Below are 18,503 nucleotides of genomic sequence, written 5' to 3'. Positions count from 1 at the left end.
GATTTGCCTTCTATTCCTTGTCAATTCGGCTTGCACATAAGGCATCTTGTCACTAAAATTTCCGCTTCAGCGACTTAGTTTTCATTGCAGCAATTTGATGCCCTAATCTTAGCACATGTGGAGAAATATAGCCCAAAACAGACCCAAAAACTTTGATTTCCTTCTATTGGTTTCACCTCCTCTTCCTCGCTCTTCTTTTGATCTCTTCTATGCTTTTTTCGAACTTCTTTTGTTGTTGTATGAGTGTGTACTTGAATGAGGTTGAGTGCTCCTCTATATAGGACTTTCTCTAGGTCGAACTACTAACTTTAGGCCGACTTGTCTTCTCATAGAGGCCGACTTGTTCTTTGCACCATGACGAGGTCTTGGAGGGTCTTTGACTCAAGATTTGACTCAAATAAATTTTCTTTACAATATGTAACATCCCCAAATGGGTCTTCAATACATGAAAATGACTCAATTGATCTAGAAGCACTCAATGGGTGCTTGACCTAAAAATAAATTTCCCTTGAGCATGAAACCCATGCCTCAAGAACAACAATAATAAATTTATTTTTCTCTTTACATTAAATATATAAAATCATGATTACATAAGTCATTATGAAGACCAAACCCAATTACATATTTCAACAGGTTCAAGAGGGAGATGATCACCTTTCATTGAAAATAAGTACTTTTTCGATTTATGTTACGTCCTTATGTCTTTACTTTTGTTTTAGATTTATTGATTTGATCCTTGATTATACTTACTGCATGTATATGTGAGTATTTCGATACTTCTAACCTCCTGATGAGATGTGATAAGTGGATCCTTCTTGAGGTTCATCTGAAGTGCAGAAGATGGCTAGTATAGGAAGAGAACAGCTAGTGCTGGAAAAGGAAAGAGACACCTGATGAAAAGTTGACAAAGTGCTCCAGCTGCCAATGTCAAATAAGAGGGTGCACAGGGATTTGAATACTGTAAGTATGGTGTATTGTTTCAATATTATGATTTAGCTACAATGTTGGATGGCAAGGTAATCTCTAAGGTATGATGGGAGTTTCACCTTCATGAATGACTCATATATGCATATGAAAGCAAGTTCGATTCATGGTACATATGATGAGTTGGTGCACTTGGTATTGAACAAATATCTTACATTCTATTAAAGCTTCCTAGAAACATTGATTTTTGATATATTGGTATACTTGATATTTGGCTAGCATCTATCATTTTTAGACATGATGGATTCCCTGATCTTGTAAATAAGGCTAGCACATTGATTCTTATATATGGTAGCTTACTACTATGTTTGCGATAAGCATGGTAACCTTAATGATGAAAGTGTGACAATAAAATTGATATTCAGGATCTTCTTGTTGATCTTGGTTAGGAATTATGACATATGGTAAAATTGGATGTATTATCTTAATGATTGAATCAATGTAAAAGTGATTATGATCCTTGAAGTATGATGATACACCTGCCAGTTGCCCTAATCATATGACTCTAACCTTTGATGAAAGTTTAATGTCATGTTCATATGAGAAGATGAAGTAGCTGATGCTAACATGTTATGACTATGATGAATATATGTTTTAGATGAAGTAGTTGATGCTAACATGTTATGACTATGATGAATATATGTTTTAGAACCTGATATGGTTTGATTTCTTGACCTAACTGTTTTGTTGTAGCATGTCAATATTATGATAGATAGGTTGATGTCTCAAATGATGATGATTGAAGTGGCTTTCCATTCGAAAGGAGAAACTTAATTTTGGTCGAGACAAGCTTAGGCCCGTGGTTGCTACCTCCATGAGAGGGAGGATGAATAAGGTATCCTTATGTGATATATTTTTTCTAATATAATATTTGATTTGATGTCCTGCATGAATAGGAGACTGTTGTTATTGAGACATTATGATTAAACTCTCTAGCGAGTTATTTAAGCCAGTACCAAATATGAGCACAATGATATGTTTTTGATAATACAAAGAACAGGATTGATCGAGAACACTGAGCTAGCTCTTCCCCCCTTGTCTGAGCTCCCAGGGTAAGGAATTGGGATGGGGGGTTTCTGGGGTTGAGTGATCTTTGGACAATAGGGTATCACCCCTATCTATTACCCACAGGGTCAGAAATGTTGCTCCCCTATCTTGGTCTATGCAGAGTATATCCCAGTTGGCATCATACCCATAAGTTGGGCTTGTTGGGAATACCACTCCCTGTCTGGCCAACGGGTTGAGAGAGTGCTTGGAGGTGTACAACCCAAGTTGATTATGATGCAGGTGTTCTACCACATGACTATTGAGTGTCATTGTTGGGAAGATCAGCAGGAAATAGGATGGTCGTGATCCTTACCTCGTATAGCAAGTGCTATCTTTCCCTTTGATTGCATCATGGGATGGTTGTGATCCTTGCTTGGTAAGTGGTATCTTGCCTATTGCTCGACATGGGGTGAGAGTGTCCAGTAGGACCTTCCCCACTGACATGGACATGAGATGAGAGTGTCCAATAGGACCTTCCTCATTGCCATTGGTTTTCGGGTTGAGATGTGCTCCCCAATATGGTTCCAGGTTGAACAAGGTTCCCTGATGTTATGCTCTCTGATGTTTCCCAGTTTGTAGCATTGGGCTCCCCGCTGGCAGTGATTCTGGGTGGTAGCAGTGGCTCCCCGATGAATAAAGGGTGGTATCTTAGGCTCCCCTCCGATGTCAAATTCTTCTTCTTTTAGCGAGAATGTTCAGCATATGAGCAGAGACAATCAAGAGATAAGCAAGAATAAGCAGAGATGATCTGAAATGAACAATGACGATATTTGATGATGAGAAACTTGAGATAGGACATGATTTGATGACAGGATACTTGCGATGATTATGTGATGCAGTTGGAATTTCTCCCTAGCTAAGAGGGAGTGTTAATTTGGCAGCTCATTGACAAATTCCAACCATGGGATGAGATTCCTCTTTTCAAGAGGACCAATTTTGACTATTGAAGTGCTCAATTTGGACAAGGGAAAGTGTATTTTTGAATTAAAGCCCACATGTGCACATTTGATTAGGTCGGCCCTAAAGCAAATTGGACACTCTTGGAAGTCTATAAATACAAGTGACCTCAACCTCATTTGGACATCATTATGAAGCATTCTTCTATTCTCTTCTTTGGTTTTGGCTCACACAGGTCTGAGGTAGTTCGTGGAGATTGGCTCGCACAAGTCTGAAATTGAGGGTCCAAAGCTCGCAAATGTGTTCTAGGGTTTTTGGCTCCCAGTCGTAGGCATGCCACAGGTAAAGTTCGGTTGTAACTACAGGCATGCAGGCCTATGCGTGCGGTTGAAGGGTTTCAGCCACACGCATGACACTCTCTCCATGTGGTTGAGACCTAGGGTTTGAATTTTACAGTTGACCCCAAATTTTGTCAATTGACCGCAGACAGTGACAATTGACTGCAGGGTTCTGAAGTAGGGTTTTGATTATTAGCATTGTCGGGTTCATATCATGGATGTTGTTTAGTTGATTTTGCTAGATAGGATTATGGTTGGAGATATGGATCATTGTACTCTCTTTTGTTGAATCATTCAATATCAATCTAATAAGAAGAAGAATTTGAAAGGGTTTTCCCCGTAGTGGGTTTTGCCCTAGTCTCTGACCAATCCTAGTGTATCTATGTGTGAATGTTTTTCTTCTATTGTTCCATAATGTTTCGTTGCATTGATGGTGATATTGTTCTTTCTATACAGTTGCATATGTTGTTGAATAATGATGTAAATCTGAATAATGATATGATGCTTTGGGGTGAATTCAATATGCAAATAATGAAATGCAATTATCAAAGCAAAGAACAATATACCCCTAAGAAAACTTAACATTGGTTGTCTTGTGTATTTTCAGATGCCTAAAGAGAAAAGGAATAAGTTGGAAGCTTTTGGGAAGAAAGGTGTATTCGTTGGATACAATGAAAATTCAAAGGCATATAGAAATTATGTACCTAGTCAAAAAAATCTAGAAGTAGAGATGTTACCTTTGATGAAGACACTGCCCTCAGGAAAGCTAGAGATCTCCCCATCTCAAGGAAGGATGATGATGCTGTTGAAAAACAAGAAGAACCTCCGATGGATGAACCTATGCCTGATGTTGATGGTCCAATGGATCCTCTTGATCCACCTCCTTGTGATCCCTCTACATCAAAGAAAAGACCACTATGGCTCCGGGATACTCTTCAAGATGCAGAAAAACATTCTGCCCCTAGAGGAACATTTTGAGAAAGTAAGAAGCCTAACAAATATCAAGGGTACTTGGCTACCATGAGTACTATCATTCAAACTAAACCTTGCACTTTCGAAGAAGTTGTAAAGCACCAGGTATGGAAAGATGCGATGGCTGAGGAGTATGAATCAATCATGAAGAATGATGTTTGGGAAGTGGTGCCTAGACCCAAGGACAAGTCTGTGGTCACTTCAAAATGGATCTACAAAATTAAACATGGAGCTGATGGAAGTGCTGAAAAATATAAGGCAAGGTTTGTGGCTCGTGGTTTCTCTCAAAAGGAAGGAGTGGACTATGATGAAATATTTGCACCAGTGGCTCGATATACCACTATCTAATCCATAATTTCTCTTGTTGCCAATCAAGGATGGAGCCTACATAAAATGGATGTCAAGATTGCTTTCTTGCATGGCTCACTTAAGGAGGAAGTCTACTTGGAACAACCGATCGAAGGTGTCATGTATGCAGATTGAAGAAAGCTCTCTATGGGTTAACGCAAGCTCCTAGAGCTTAGTATGAGAGCATTGATAGCTATCTTATGAAGTTGGGATTTACAAGGAGCTACGTTGATCCAAACCTGTACTTCAAGGTTGAAAAGGACATGCCACTTATTTTGGTCGTGTATGTCGATGATCTATTTTTGACTAGGGCAAACCCTCTCATTTATCAATGCAAGAGGGAGTGGACTTCCGAATTCGAGATGAAGGACATAGGACTGATGCATTACTTCCTAGGCCTAGAATTCTGGCAAAAGCCAGGCGAGATTTTCCTTTCTCAAGGAAAATACATTGTGAAGCTGCTAGAAAGATGTGGGATGGTGGAATGCAAGTCTGTGTCTACTTTAATGGAACTAAATTTCAAGAAGCTATGCAGAAGTGTTGTTGGTCTCAAATTGGCAAATCCTTTTGAATTGTAATATTCCTAATTAGCCATAACTAATTGGAATATTCGATTTTGTTCAATTTTTTCCTTCTATAGTTATTTGTAAATAAAAATGAGGAAGGGGGACATAACTCACTTTAGAATAAAAAGTCACTTCCTAGGTAGCACAACGTTGTGACTTAAAGGAGAGCCAAGGGGGCCAAAGGGGGACTCAGAAATGGAGCCCACGCAGACACATGGAGAGACTGCGCAGGAGGGAAGAACACATGGCAAGAGGAGAAGCACGCAGGAGGAGGTGAGCCTAGGGATTATGAGAGGCAGAGGCTATAAAATAGAGAGGAGCCCCCTCATTTTGGATCATTCAGTTATGTGCATTTGGAGCTAGTCATTTCGACTTCTGAGCACGCTGGCTGTTTAGCTGGTCTATAGCACTGTTTAGTGCATTGAGTGTCTCCGTTCAAAGATTTCACCCTTAGCCCTGGAGGACTTCGAGTGCCTGCTCGGGCAAGGTATTTCCATCGGTATTTCAGCAGTAGTTTTATCAGCATTTTAGCAGCAGTTTCATAAGCTTTTTTGGAGGACTGCGCAGTACTTGGAGAGGGACGCAGTTCTTTTTGGTTGTAGTGCTGGATTGGGGTTTTGCAGGTGGATTTATGCTAGGAGATTGAGCAGGGGTCCAGCTCTTGTCTCACTGGAGGATTTTTGGTAGGGTTTCAGGCAGTGTTTCAGGCAGAGTTTAGAGGGGTTTTCTTCAGTGGCAACGCAGGGCATTGAGGAACTGCACAGAACCCCAAGAGGGTGTTTGTTGAGGGTCGGCCATTCCAGGAAAGCTTTCTAGGTTTTTCTGGGTTTCTTGAGTAGAGCCCGAATCCAGAGTTTCAGCTTTTTCCGAGGAGGGGAGCAGCCCCAACTCATCATTAGTTTCCTAGCAGCAGCATCCATGCAGAGAGGCCATTCTTGTCATTCTGAGAGTATTTCTTCACTTTCCTTGTGCAAGTCGAGGTGCCATCTGTCTAATCACCTCTCGTACTCATTATATTGCTCAGTATAATAAAATGGCTTAGCATTTCTCGCTACATTTCTTGTGTATCTGCTTATATTTCTGGTTTACATTATTCTATGTTGTTCCACTGTTATTTTATCACTTCTGGGTTATTATATCATTTGCATATATTTGGTTGGAGTTTTTGCTAGGGTTTGAGGAATATTCTGATAAGGGATATTATAGTGGTATCAGAGCATAGATCTGGCTCAGCCTGTGGCGCTAGCAATCTATGACACCAGGGGAAAACCCTACATCTATTACAGAGGTAGGAAATACAGAGACAGTGAGCGTAGGTTGGAGAATACCTACGGAGAGGGAGACTGTGTTCCGGTGGTGGACGCAGAACAAGAGGAGCCTATGGTGGACGCAGAGCAGAAGGATCAGATGGCAGATGAAGACGGGAAGAGATTTGCAGATATGCTCCTCAAATCAGTGCAGGATCTGTCGAGACAGATTGAGGTGATGGGGCAGAGATTCACGACAGTAGAGGCTAGACAGCGTGAGAGCCCACGGGTTTTCCAGGTTGGTGAGGGATCAGGTGCATCCCACCATTTGCCAGAGCAGCGTGATACTGCGCAGCAGGTGGCCTCACATGCCCCTACACACTCTACCATGCCCACTTTCTTAGGAGCCGACACGGGCGCCGTAGCCCAACAGGAGGCAGAGCCTGGACATATGGGCGATTATTTTGCAGAGTACCAGGCCTATGGGCAGGAGTTTAGGGAAGCCCTCTCATTCAGAAATTTTGTTCAACTCCACCGGGATAGTAGACCCCACGACCATCATAGAGGGTACCGGCATTACCATGATGGTGACACCCACCGTGCAGCGAGTAGATTCCACTTGCCTACGTTTGATGGTTCATCAAACAGTTCGGCAAAGTCTTGGGTGGAGAAGTTGTACATTTATTTCCAGCTTAACCAGATGTTGGAGGCAGAGGCTATCAAGGTGGCAACATTGCATTTGGATGGCAAGGCCCAGGATTGGTGGTTTCATGGGATGGTTACACTGAGGCACTCCACAGTGACGACATATGCCGAGTTTACCAGGAGATTGATGGAGTGATTTGATCGAAGGAATCCAGAGCAGCATTTTGTGGAGCTGACGAGGCTCAAACAAACAAGGAGCCCAGAGACCTACATTGCAGATTTCTTGAGGGTCTCCGTGATGGTGCCAGACCTATCCACGGCACGGAGGGTCTATATGTATGTTGAGGGGTTAGCAGAGCCACTTCGGGGTTTAGTCCAATCAATTAAACCGGCCACACTCCAGGACGCTATCAGCAGGACCCAAGACTTACAGGATGTCTTACCTAGGACCCGGACACCTTACCCCCAAAGACAGACTTTTCAGTCTAAGGGGAAGGATGTGAGGATTCCTCCTCCAAAGGGGAATCCAGGACAAGTACAGCTTGATGACGATGCCAGGAGGGAGCTGAAGAAGAAGCAGTTGTGCTTCACATGTCAGGAGCCGTGGGCACCGAGACATAGATGTGCTGCTGGCAAAGCACATTTTATTGAGGTCTTCTCCAAGAGCAGTGGAGAAGAGGATGACGAGGATGATGTGGAGGCAGGAGATAGCCATGCCATACAGGGACCTTTGCCACCTCCACAGCCAGCAGCAGATGGTGCATCTTTTGCGCCTATCGGCGGGGCCCTTGCAGCATTGCGAGGAGTTCCCAAGTATCTGATGCTACGCGTATGGGGGACAGTACGTGGCCGGCGAGTATCAGTTTTGGTGGACAGTGGGGCGACCCACAACTTCATCGATGCCCAGATGGTTGAGCGGAGAGGTATTCAGACAGAGAGCTTCGATGGGTTTTCAGTATTGGTTCCAGGAGATCAGACCATGACGTGTGCTCGCTATGTTCTAGAGCTTTCAGTGACGATGGGCACCTACACATTGACTGACCACTTTTTCGTGGTCGATATTCCGGATACCAACATGATATTGGGTGTTCAGTGGCTTATTACTCTAGGGAAGGTCACGACGGATTGGAAGACCCTAGAGATGGAGTGGGATGATGAGAAGACAGGGAGGCCTGAGAAGATACCGGGACAGCACACATATCCGCCTCAGACTGTTTCGGCTCATCGGATGGAGGCAGTCTTCTGGAAGGGAGAAATAGAGTGGGCAGTGGAGCTGCGGGCATCAGAGGCAGGGACTACAAGACAGACGGTACATCCAGAGATACAGTCCATCCTTGATCGATATGCCATAGTGTTTGGGGAGATTCCACCAGGACAGCCACCGGATCGGGGGTTCGAGCACACCATCGAGCTTGAGCAAGGCATACAGGCCGTGATCACCACCCCCTATAGGCACCCCAAGGCCTATCGGGATGAGATTGAGCGGGCTATCCAGGAGTTGCTGGCTCTTGGCACATTCGACCGAGCACGAGTCCTTTTGCTTCTTCTGTAGTGTTGGTGAAGAAGAAGGATGGTACATTGAGGATGTGCATTGACTATAGGGCCCTGAACAAGAAGACCCTGAAGAACAGGCACCCCATACCCAGGATCGATGAGTTGATGGACGAGTTGAGGGGAACACGATTCTTCTCAAAGATTGATTTGAGATCTAGGTACCATCAGATTCGCGTGAGGGAGCAGGACATTCCCAAGACCGCCTTCAAGTGTCACTATGGGCACTTTGAGTTCTTGGTGATGCCTTTTGGTCTAACCAATGCCCCCGCTACATTTCAATCCTGCATGAATCACATCTTCCGTAGTTACTTGAGGAAGTCTGTGTTGGTATTCTTCGATGACATTCTCATTTACAGCAGGACTTGGGAGGAGCATCTCTAGCACATTGAGACGGTATTTCGTATCTTACAGGAGCAGCAGTTCTATGCCAAACTCTCCAAGTGTGAGTTTGGGTTGACGGAGATGTTGTATCTGGGACACATCATAGGAGTGGACGGAGTGAGGGTCCACGAGGAGAAGATCAGGGCCATCAGAGAATGGTCGGAGCCGAGAAACGTGACGGAACTTCGAGGATTCATTAGCATTTGTACTTACTACCGGAAGTTCGTCAAGGGTTTCTCACAGCTTGCTGCACCCCTGACAGATTTGACAAGGAAGGGGGCATTCAGTTGGTCAGATACAGCGCAGCGAGCCTTTGACAGGCTCAAGGAGGTTATGAGCAGCTGCCCAGTGCTTGCATTGCCAGATTTTACGCAGCCATTTGTTTTGGAGTGTGATGCGTCGGGAGAGGGGATCGGCACAGTATTGATGCAGGGAGGTCACCCTATAGCCTTTAAGAGTCGGAAGCTCCTTCCACATGAGAGGTTGTATTCCATATACGACAAGGAGATGCTGGCCATCATGCATGCATTGGCTAAGTACCGGCAGTATTTGGTGGGTAACAGGTTCAGGGTGAGGACTGATCACAACAGCCTCAAGTTCTTTTTGGAGCAGAAGCAACTCGAGGAGAGGCAGCAGAAGTGGATCAGCAAGATCCAAGCATATGACTTTGACATTGAGTATGTCAAGGGTAAGAACAACGTGGTAACAGATGCCCTTTCACGTAGACCAGCCATGTTGTCTCTTATGAGCTTGGATACAGACTGGAGGGCTCGACTTTTAGTAGAGTACTCCAAGGACAGGTTTGCATGTGAGGTTTTGGATGGGCAGGTGGCAGATGACAGGTACAGGGTGGTCGATGAGATCATCTATTACAGGGACCGGATCTTCTTAACTGAGGGGTCTCAGCTCAAGAAGAAGATACTCCAGGCATCTCATGATTCACCATTGGCAGGACATCAAGGGTTTACCAAAACCTATAGGGCCATTAGGGAGAGGTTCTCATGGAAGGGCCTCAAGGAGGACGTACTCCAGCACATCCGGGGGTGCGATGTTTGCCAGAGAAACAAGGGAGAGATGAGCCATCCCACAGGATTATTGCAGCATCTTCCCATTCCGAAGGGGAAATGGGAGAATATTTCGATGGACTTCATCACAGGGTTGCCCATGGTACAGGGCAAGTATTGTATCTTTGTCGTCGTTGATCGACTGACAAAGTACACACATTTTTTTGCCATATTCGCACACTATATAGCAACATAGGTGGCCGAGCTGTTCTTCAGAGAGATCTTCAGGCTACATGGTCTTCCTAAGACCATCGTCAGTGATAGGGACAGGCGTTTCATGGGCGGGTTTTGGCAGAAGCTTTTCCGGTTGGTGGGGACGGAGTTGACACCGAGTACCAGTTATCACCCACAGACGGATGGACAGACAGAGATAGTTAACAAGTGGGTAGAGGGCTACTTGCGTAACTATGTCAGTGGGCAGCAACGAGCATGGTTGAGGTGGTTGCATCTGGGGGAGTACTGCTACAATACTTCACATCACATGTCCATTGGTATGTCACCATTTTATGCCTTATATGGGTATCATCCTTTATCTTTTGTTGACGTGATGTTTGGTGATAGCAGGGCTCTTAAAGCCAAGATTTGGATCCAAGAGAGTCAGGATATCCTCCGAGCTCTCAAGGATAACATGGCTACAGCACAGAACCAGCAGAAGCTGTATGCCGACAGGGGTCGAGTGGAGAGGCAGTTCGAGGTAGGGGACATGGTCTACCTACGATTACAGCCATACAGACAGTCGTCACTGAAGCAGAAGGGGGCTAAGAAGCTCAAGCCCTGCTTTTATGGGCCATACAGGGTGATACACAGGATTGGACAGGTTGCATATGAGTTGGAGCTGCCCCAAGGCAGCAAGATTCATAACATTTTTCATGTATCATGCCTAAAGAAGGCATTGGGGCAGCAGGTGACAGTGACAGATGAGCTACCACCCATGGATGACGAGGGGCATTTGGTATTGCAGCCGGAGGCTATCATTGATACCAGGGAGAGGTAGCTGCGGAGCAGGACGGTCCGGGAATTCTTGGTGAGGTGGAAGAATTTGCCGAATGAGGATGCCACTTGGGAGAGTGAGAAGATCTTGTAGCATCCATCACTTCAGTTGCTTGATGACAAGCAACATTTTGTCGGGGGAGACTGTAATATTCCTAATTAGCCATGGCTAATTGGAATATTCGATTTTGTTCGATTTTTGCCTTCTATAGTTATTTGTAAATAAAAATGAGGAAGGGGGACATAACTCACTTTAGAATAAAAAGTCACTTCCTAGGTAGCACAACGTTGTGACTTAAAGGGGAGCCAAGGGGGCCAAAGGGGGACGCAGAAATGGAGCCCACACAGACACATGGAGAGATTGCGCAGGAGGGAAGAACACATGGCAAGAGGAGAAGCACGCAGGAGGAGGTGAGCCTAGGGATTGTGAGAGGCAGAGGCTATAAAATAGAGAGGAGCCCCCTCATTTTGGATCATTCAGTTATGTGCATTTGGAGCTAGTTGTTTCGACTTCTGAGCACGCTGGCTGTTTAACTGGTTTGCAACACTGTTTAGAGCATTGAGTGTCTTCGTTCGAAGATCTCACCCTTAGCCCCGGGGGACTTCGAGTGCCTGCTCAGGCAAGGTATTTCCATCGGTATTTCAGCAGTAGTTTTATCAACATTTCAGCAGCAACTTCATCAGCATTTTTGGAGGACTGCGCAGTACTTGGAGAGGGACGTAGTTCTTTTTGGTTGTAGTGCTGGATTGGGGTTTTGCAGGTGGATTTATGCTGGGAGATTGAGCAGGGGTCCAGCTCTTGTCTCATTGGAGGATTTTTGGCAGGGTTTCAGGCAGTGTTTCAGGAAGAGTTTAGAGGGGTTTTCTTCAGTGGCAGCACAGGGCATTGAGGAACTACGCAGAACCCCAAGAGGGTGTTTTTCGGGGGTCGGCCATTCCAGGAAAGCTTTCTAGGTTTTTCTGGGTTTCTTGAGTAGAGCCCGAATCCAGAGTTTCAGCTTTTTCCAAGGAGGGGAGCAGCCCCAAATCATCATTTGTTTCCTAGCAACAGCATCCACGCAGAGAGGCCATTCTTGTCATTCTGAGAGTATTTCTTCACTTGCCTTGTGCAAGTCGAGGTGCCATCTGTCTAATCACCTCTTGTACTCATTATATTGCTCAGTATAATAAAATGGCTTAGCATTTCTCGTTGCATTTCTTGTGTATCTACTTATATTTCCAGTTTACATTATTATATGCTATTCCACTGTTATTTTATCATTTCTGGGTTATTATATCATTTGCATATATTTGGTTGGAGTTTTTGTTGGGGTTTGAGGAATATTCTAATAAGGGATATTACATGAATATAGACAACTTGTGGGGCCCTGATGTTCTTAGTAAACTCCCGACCAGACATATGCTTCGTTGTAAATACTTTGAGTCAATTTATGGTTGAGCCTCATCACATACATTGGATTGCTGCAAAAAATCTCTTTAGATATCTCCATGGCACTATCAACTGTGGTCTGAGGTACACTACCGGGAATTTGAGGCTACATGGATATTCTGATGCTAACTGGGCTGGCAATGTGGTGGATAGAAAGAGCACGTCAGGATGTTGCTTCTCTTTGGGATCTGCTTCAATTTCTTGGATGAGCAGGAAGCAGAAATCAGTTGTTATAAGCACCACCGACGCTGAATATATTGCAACTAGTATCGCCAGTTGTGAAGCTATTTGGTTGAGGAAGCTCTTCAATGAGTTATTTGAGCATGTGCTAGATACCACCGTCATTTATTGCAATAACCAAAGTGGTATTCACCTTTCAGAGAATCCCATGTTCCACGACCGCTCCAAGCATATTGATATCAAGTACCACTTTATCTGGGATATGGTACAACGGGGAGTAATAAGGATCCAACACATCATGGATGATGAACAGGTTGCTGACATTCTCACAAAGCCCTTAGGGAAGGCAAAGTTTTTAGCATTCCGAGAGAGACTTGGAGTCGTGGAAAGACCCTCCCATGAGGGTCCCGTTTGAGTTGGACATTGAGCTCTGGGAGCTCCTGGGGGCCTGGGGTACTTATTGGAGCTATATGAGCACAGGGTGAGTGGTTCACCTTCCCCTATGGAGTATATACCCCAGCATGATTGAGCACAGGGTGATGGTTCATCCTTCCCCTATGGAGGACATTACATAGGGTGAGTGGTTCACCTTCCCCTATGATTGATGACATATGCATAGGATGAGTGGTTCACCTTCTCCTGCAGATGCCCCAACATACATCCTACCCTTGCAATCTGGGACTCTTGGGAAGTACCTTTCATTTGGCCAATGAGTTGGGAAAAGTGGTTAGGGACCATAGCACTACAAATGGATGCATCATGTATTGTCGTACTCCCTATGTCTAGGATGCATGATGTTCAACAACTTGATCGCTCAGGATCAAGTCTGATTGGGGTTCTACCCCTAGTTATGTGGACTGACTTTCGTCAATGGAGAGTGGTAATGTCTTGTGACTCACTCTTGATCGATTCTTATTATCTATATCAATCTTCAGCAAAGACGATACGAGATGCAGAGATAGTACATGATGATCAAGATGGCATGATGATGGATGGATATTGGTAGGTGGAATTCTCCCTAGTTGAGAGGGAGTGTTAAAATGTACAACTAGGGCCAAATTCCACTTTGGGCAGCTCATTGGCCCAAGATGATTATTGAACAATATTCCTCTTTTCGAGAGAACCAAAATCGACCCTGGAAGCACTGAATTCAGACAAGGAGAAATATGTTTTTGAAGTCAAGCCCACAAGAGTACAATTGGTCAAGGTCGACTTGGGGTCAATTAGACAAATTGAACCCCCCTCCAACACATATAAATAAAGGAGACCCTCAACCTCATTTGGTACATTCAACATACATCTTCTCTTCATCGGTTCATACAAATTGCAGGAATTCGAGTGATGTTACATGAATTTGCGTATGGTTACAGGGATTTATGATTACAAGAATTCGCGGGTTATTACAGGAATTTGCATATGGTTACAAGAATTTGCGCGTGATTACAGGGATTCGCATATGATTGCAGGAATTTGTTATATTCGTGTGTTGTTACAGGAAATCGCATTTGCAAAAAAATCAGATTTATATTGGTTTGGGTAATTTGCAAAAGTCAAGTCAAATTGACTTTGACTCTCATCATTGTACTCTATTGGGCGTGCAATCTCTGCTGAACATTTGATATTTGATAATATGAAGGATTGATTAAGGGTTTTCCCCATCTTGGGGTTTTTCACTAGCTTTAGCCATATATTGGTGTTCTCTTGTCTTGACTTGTCTTCTGCATCTATTGTTTATATTCTATCTACAGTGACTGTCAATGTGAATTAATGGTTTATGTGACTGCTATTGGAAATTAAAGTGGAATTGACATTGGGCTAATAAAAAGGACATTGAAGTAATTGTTGCAAGCATAGAACATACCATTGTTATCTAAAATTAACAATCCTGAAACCTGGCCAGGGTCAAAACCAGTCAACCCAAGGGCCACCTGTGAGATTATCACTATTTTGAGGCAGTCCAAAGTTCCTACAGCAGTTCTGTGACAGACCTAGGGTTTCTGCAGTGGTTCGGAAGGTGATCCAAGCACCCTGAAGGTCGTGATTAACCCCTGAGGTAGTTCATGGATTCCTGTAGCAGATCTGAGCCCTGTAATAGATACGGATTCTATAATCAGGCGGCTTCTGTAGTAGATCCAAGCTCTGGTCAATGATACAGATCCTGTAGCAGATAGACAGATTTCTGAGAAGAGAGTTCATGACTGTGGGATTTATTCGAGGCAGGAAATTGAGTGAGGACCTGAGGCAAATTCAGTTATTTTGAGCAGACAGAATTTCATATAGGGTTTAGCAGTCAACAGAAATTGGATGTCTGGTTAGGGTATCAGTACATTATCAAATTGGTTCTGGTCCATAATTTTGTGCCATATTGTTGTGTGGACCTGCTGAACAGTACACTGTGTTGTGGGTTATTGCATTATTGAATGGGAGTTTGAAACACGAATTGCAATATTGCTCTGTTCAGTTTATTGGGGTGAGTGCTATACTGTTCTGTTCAGTTTGTTGCACTACTGAGAAAACTAGCACTGTTCATTGAAGAGCATTAATTTATATTGAATTAACTGTTGAAGTGGAAAAAGAAATTCTGTTGAAACCTGGTACCCTAAGTAACCCTAGAAAGAATTACCCTGGTCCACTAATGATGGAAACCCTAGCTGCTTAAGAAACCCTAGGAATTTGACCTAGACCATTACATGCAGGTCTGGAGACCAGGCCTCTAACCTTCAATATTTAGAGATAAGGTTCCCTTTAATGCATTCAGCCAGTAATTCCAGGTGGATGTTCCCAAAGTAATCGTTGTTATCATTTTTCATGGGGAACCTAAATAAGACCTCTTAATGGGTAGATAGAGAATGTTTGCATCACCTGGGGATATAAAGTTTGGTATCCTTCACTGGAGGGGATGAGTGGATTTGGTCCAGAAGTTTAAAAGGATTCTGTTGGAAGGAACGTCAGTATCTCTACTATGTTGAAATAGTGATGGGCTTCAAGGAAACAACGAAAGACATCATGTGACTGCTGTTATAGGGAGAGTTTTGAAGACATATGCGAGTGGTTGTTTTTAGTTTACGCATTTGGCACTGACCAAGGAACTGGGAGTCAAACCATGTAACTTTCTCCAAAACAACTGGACTATCCACTGTGCAGACAATGCATCGACTTCATAGCCACATGCCCAATAGTTGAATAAGTACCAAGTAGGGATGCATCACATACCAACCAGTGACCACCACAGCTTTATCTTCCTATCCTCTAAAGTTTAAAATGTCTTGCAGGTATGGAGACCAGGCCTCTGACCTTCAATATTTACAGATAAGCTTCCCTTTAATGCATTCAGTCTAATAATTCCGGTTGGGTGTTCCCCAAGTAATCATCGTTATCATTTTTCATGGGGAACCTACATAAGATCTCTGAATGGGCAGATGTAGAATGTTTGCATCAATTGGGGATATAAAGTTTGGTATCCTTCACTGGAGGGGATGAGTGGATTTGGTCCAGAAGTTTCAAAGGGTTCTGTTGGAAGGAACGTCCGTATCTCTACTATGTTGAAATAGTGATGGGCTTCGAGGAAACAACGAAAGACATCATGTGACTGCTGTTATACGGAGGGGTTTGGAGACATATTCGAGTGGTTGTTTTCAATTTACGCAGATGGAACTGACCTTGAAGTTGGGAGTTAAGCCATATAACTTTCCCCAAAAAAGCTTGGACTATCCACTGCGCAGACAATGCATTGACATTATAACCACATGTCCAATAGTTGATTAAGTACCAACTAGGGTAACATCACATACCAACCAGTGACCACCACAGCTCTATGTTCCTATCCTCTAAGTTTAAAATGTCTTACAGGTCTGGAGACCAGGCCTCTAAACTTCAATATTTAAAGATAAGCTTCCCTTTAATGCATTCAGTCTAATAATTCCAGGTGGGTGTGGGTGTTCCCCAATTAATCGTTGTTATCATTTTTCATGGGGAATCTAAATAATACCTCTTAATGGGCAGATGGAGAATGTTTGCTTCACCTGGGGATATAAAGTTTGGTATCGTTCACTGGAGGGGATGAGTGGATTTGGTCCAGAGGTTTCAGAGATTTGTGTAGGAAGCGACGTCGATATCTCTACTATGCTGAAATATCACCAGCTGCACCTATAACAGGACATGGAGCCCTTCGCCATGAGAAAATCTAGTACTAACCCACTTTCAAATCCATGGCCCCAGTCACCTTGGGATGTTGAATTCGTGTTTCGTATAGCATTGAAAAATTGGGTTCGATCCAACAATTTCCATTGGATTTCATCCACCATATTACTAGCTCCATTCTGCAATGGTCAGTAATCGGTCAGTATTAAGCTAGTCACTGTAACTAGTCATATGAACTCATGCGCCTCACAATTCCAGATTACAATAACCAGTCTACTGGTTAGCTATTATATGCCATTACTGCAACTACACTCCAAATAACTGCAGTAGAGAATCTCAAATTCCTCCCATAATAAAGTAACCACATTTGTCGTTTGCATCAATTCGATAAGAACTAGCAGAGTTTCATTAGCAATACAATTTCTACAAGATTACCGGAGCATGTTGCTGAAAACAATTTTTAATTAATGGGAGGAGACGGAACTTACTGACTTTCAGCTCAAAAGAACGGAGAGGCTGGCGATTTCTGCAGCTGTTGGGCATACGGGGAAAACAAACATGAAATTGGAAGGATAATTGAGGCAGTCTTCCCACTGGTTGCACAACCACTGCCATGCCGACCTTCCACTTTCCTTATCTTCTCCCTTTCCCTATTCACTCGGGAATGAACGAATTTCTATTGATTGCAACGTGTAAGATGACCAGTGTTGTATGCATTTGAAATTTTAGTATTTTAGTTAGTTTGTTAAGAGTTTGAGAGAGTGGAACCGTCATTCTCACCTCAAGTATCATCACCATTCATTACTTCTCTTTTGAGGGGCAAAGTAGGGCTTATGTAATTTTTTCCAAATTTGTAAAAAAAAAAAATTTCTAATAATAAATTTGATTTGAACTTATACCATCTAAAGATTTTTTTTAGATGTTGAATCTTTCATTATATTATTCATCACTGTTTATTATTTATTTTTTTGTTTTTAAAATCTTTAGATGTTGAATCTTTCATTATATTATTCATCACTCATCCCTCTTTATTATTATTTTTATTTTTTTCCTAAATTTATTTAGAATTTTGTATAAATTTGTTTGAATTATGAATTTTATGTGTAAACTCTGCATAATTTAAAAAAAATTTAGATATTGAATTTATCATTAGTTTATTAGTTCATTGCTTCTCTTTTCTTAGGGCAAAGCATAACTTTTTTTAAGAAGAAAAAGCGATATAAGTATATTGAGGCAATATATGCAACTCCCAAAGCATAACTTTATCTTCTTCTTTTTTTCAAATTTGTTTAGAATAAGTAGAAATTGGTTAAAATTATAATTTGATATGTGAACTTTACATAATCTATAGTTTTTAGGGATATAGAATTTATTATTATATTCAAAAACAATTTTTTAAGTAACAAAAAAATATAATCTTAGCTATTCTAATAAAAAACTCTCAAACATATAATAATTAACAACATAATAACTTATTTTCCTTATAATTATTTAATCCAAAGATCTTCATCCATACTCCTTATTCATTCATGTAAACATTCTTTTTTAAAAGTAAGCTTTTACTATCCAATAAATACTTATACATATTCACAATAGTCCCCTCAATCACCATAGATATATCCTTCTCTGTAATCATGACATGCGCATGTATGAATGATTACAATCTTGCATGCAAATATAAAAATTGTATAAATATAATCTTTGAACATGCAAATATAAAA

At 42.5% G+C, this 18,503-nt stretch overlaps 1 protein-coding gene across 14 annotated transcripts in view; it reads right to left on the bottom strand.

The window, feature by feature from the left end:
• Nucleotides 1-17,513, bottom strand: part of LOC149191415 (Protein kinase superfamily protein) — a 476,220-nt gene extending 458,707 nt beyond the window's left edge. For 4 of the 14 annotated variants that reach the window (XM_089404245.1, XM_089404244.1, XM_089404242.1 and 1 more), the window contains exon 1: nucleotides 17,271-17,506. In XM_089404245.1, the coding sequence (XP_089260371.1) occupies nucleotides 17,271-17,397 (127 nt within the window). In that variant the 5' untranslated portion in view covers nucleotides 17,398-17,506. Of the gene's footprint in view, nucleotides 1-17,270 lie in introns of all 14 variants that reach the window. The other 10 variants (XM_089404237.1, XM_089404250.1, XM_089404239.1 and 7 more) reach the window with 6 other exon arrangements.
• Between the last annotated feature and the right edge of the window lie 990 nt (nucleotides 17,514-18,503).

The sequence above is a fragment of the Pinus tabuliformis genome, chromosome 2_2 (assembly GCF_031772625.1).
Source record: "Pinus tabuliformis cultivar Carrire ecotype Pingquan chromosome 2_2, CPIR1, whole genome shotgun sequence".
Lineage (NCBI taxonomy): Eukaryota > Viridiplantae > Streptophyta > Pinopsida > Pinales > Pinaceae > Pinus > Pinus tabuliformis.
The sequence above is the reverse complement of the archived record's forward strand: the minus strand, read 5'-3'. Positions and strand labels throughout refer to the sequence as shown.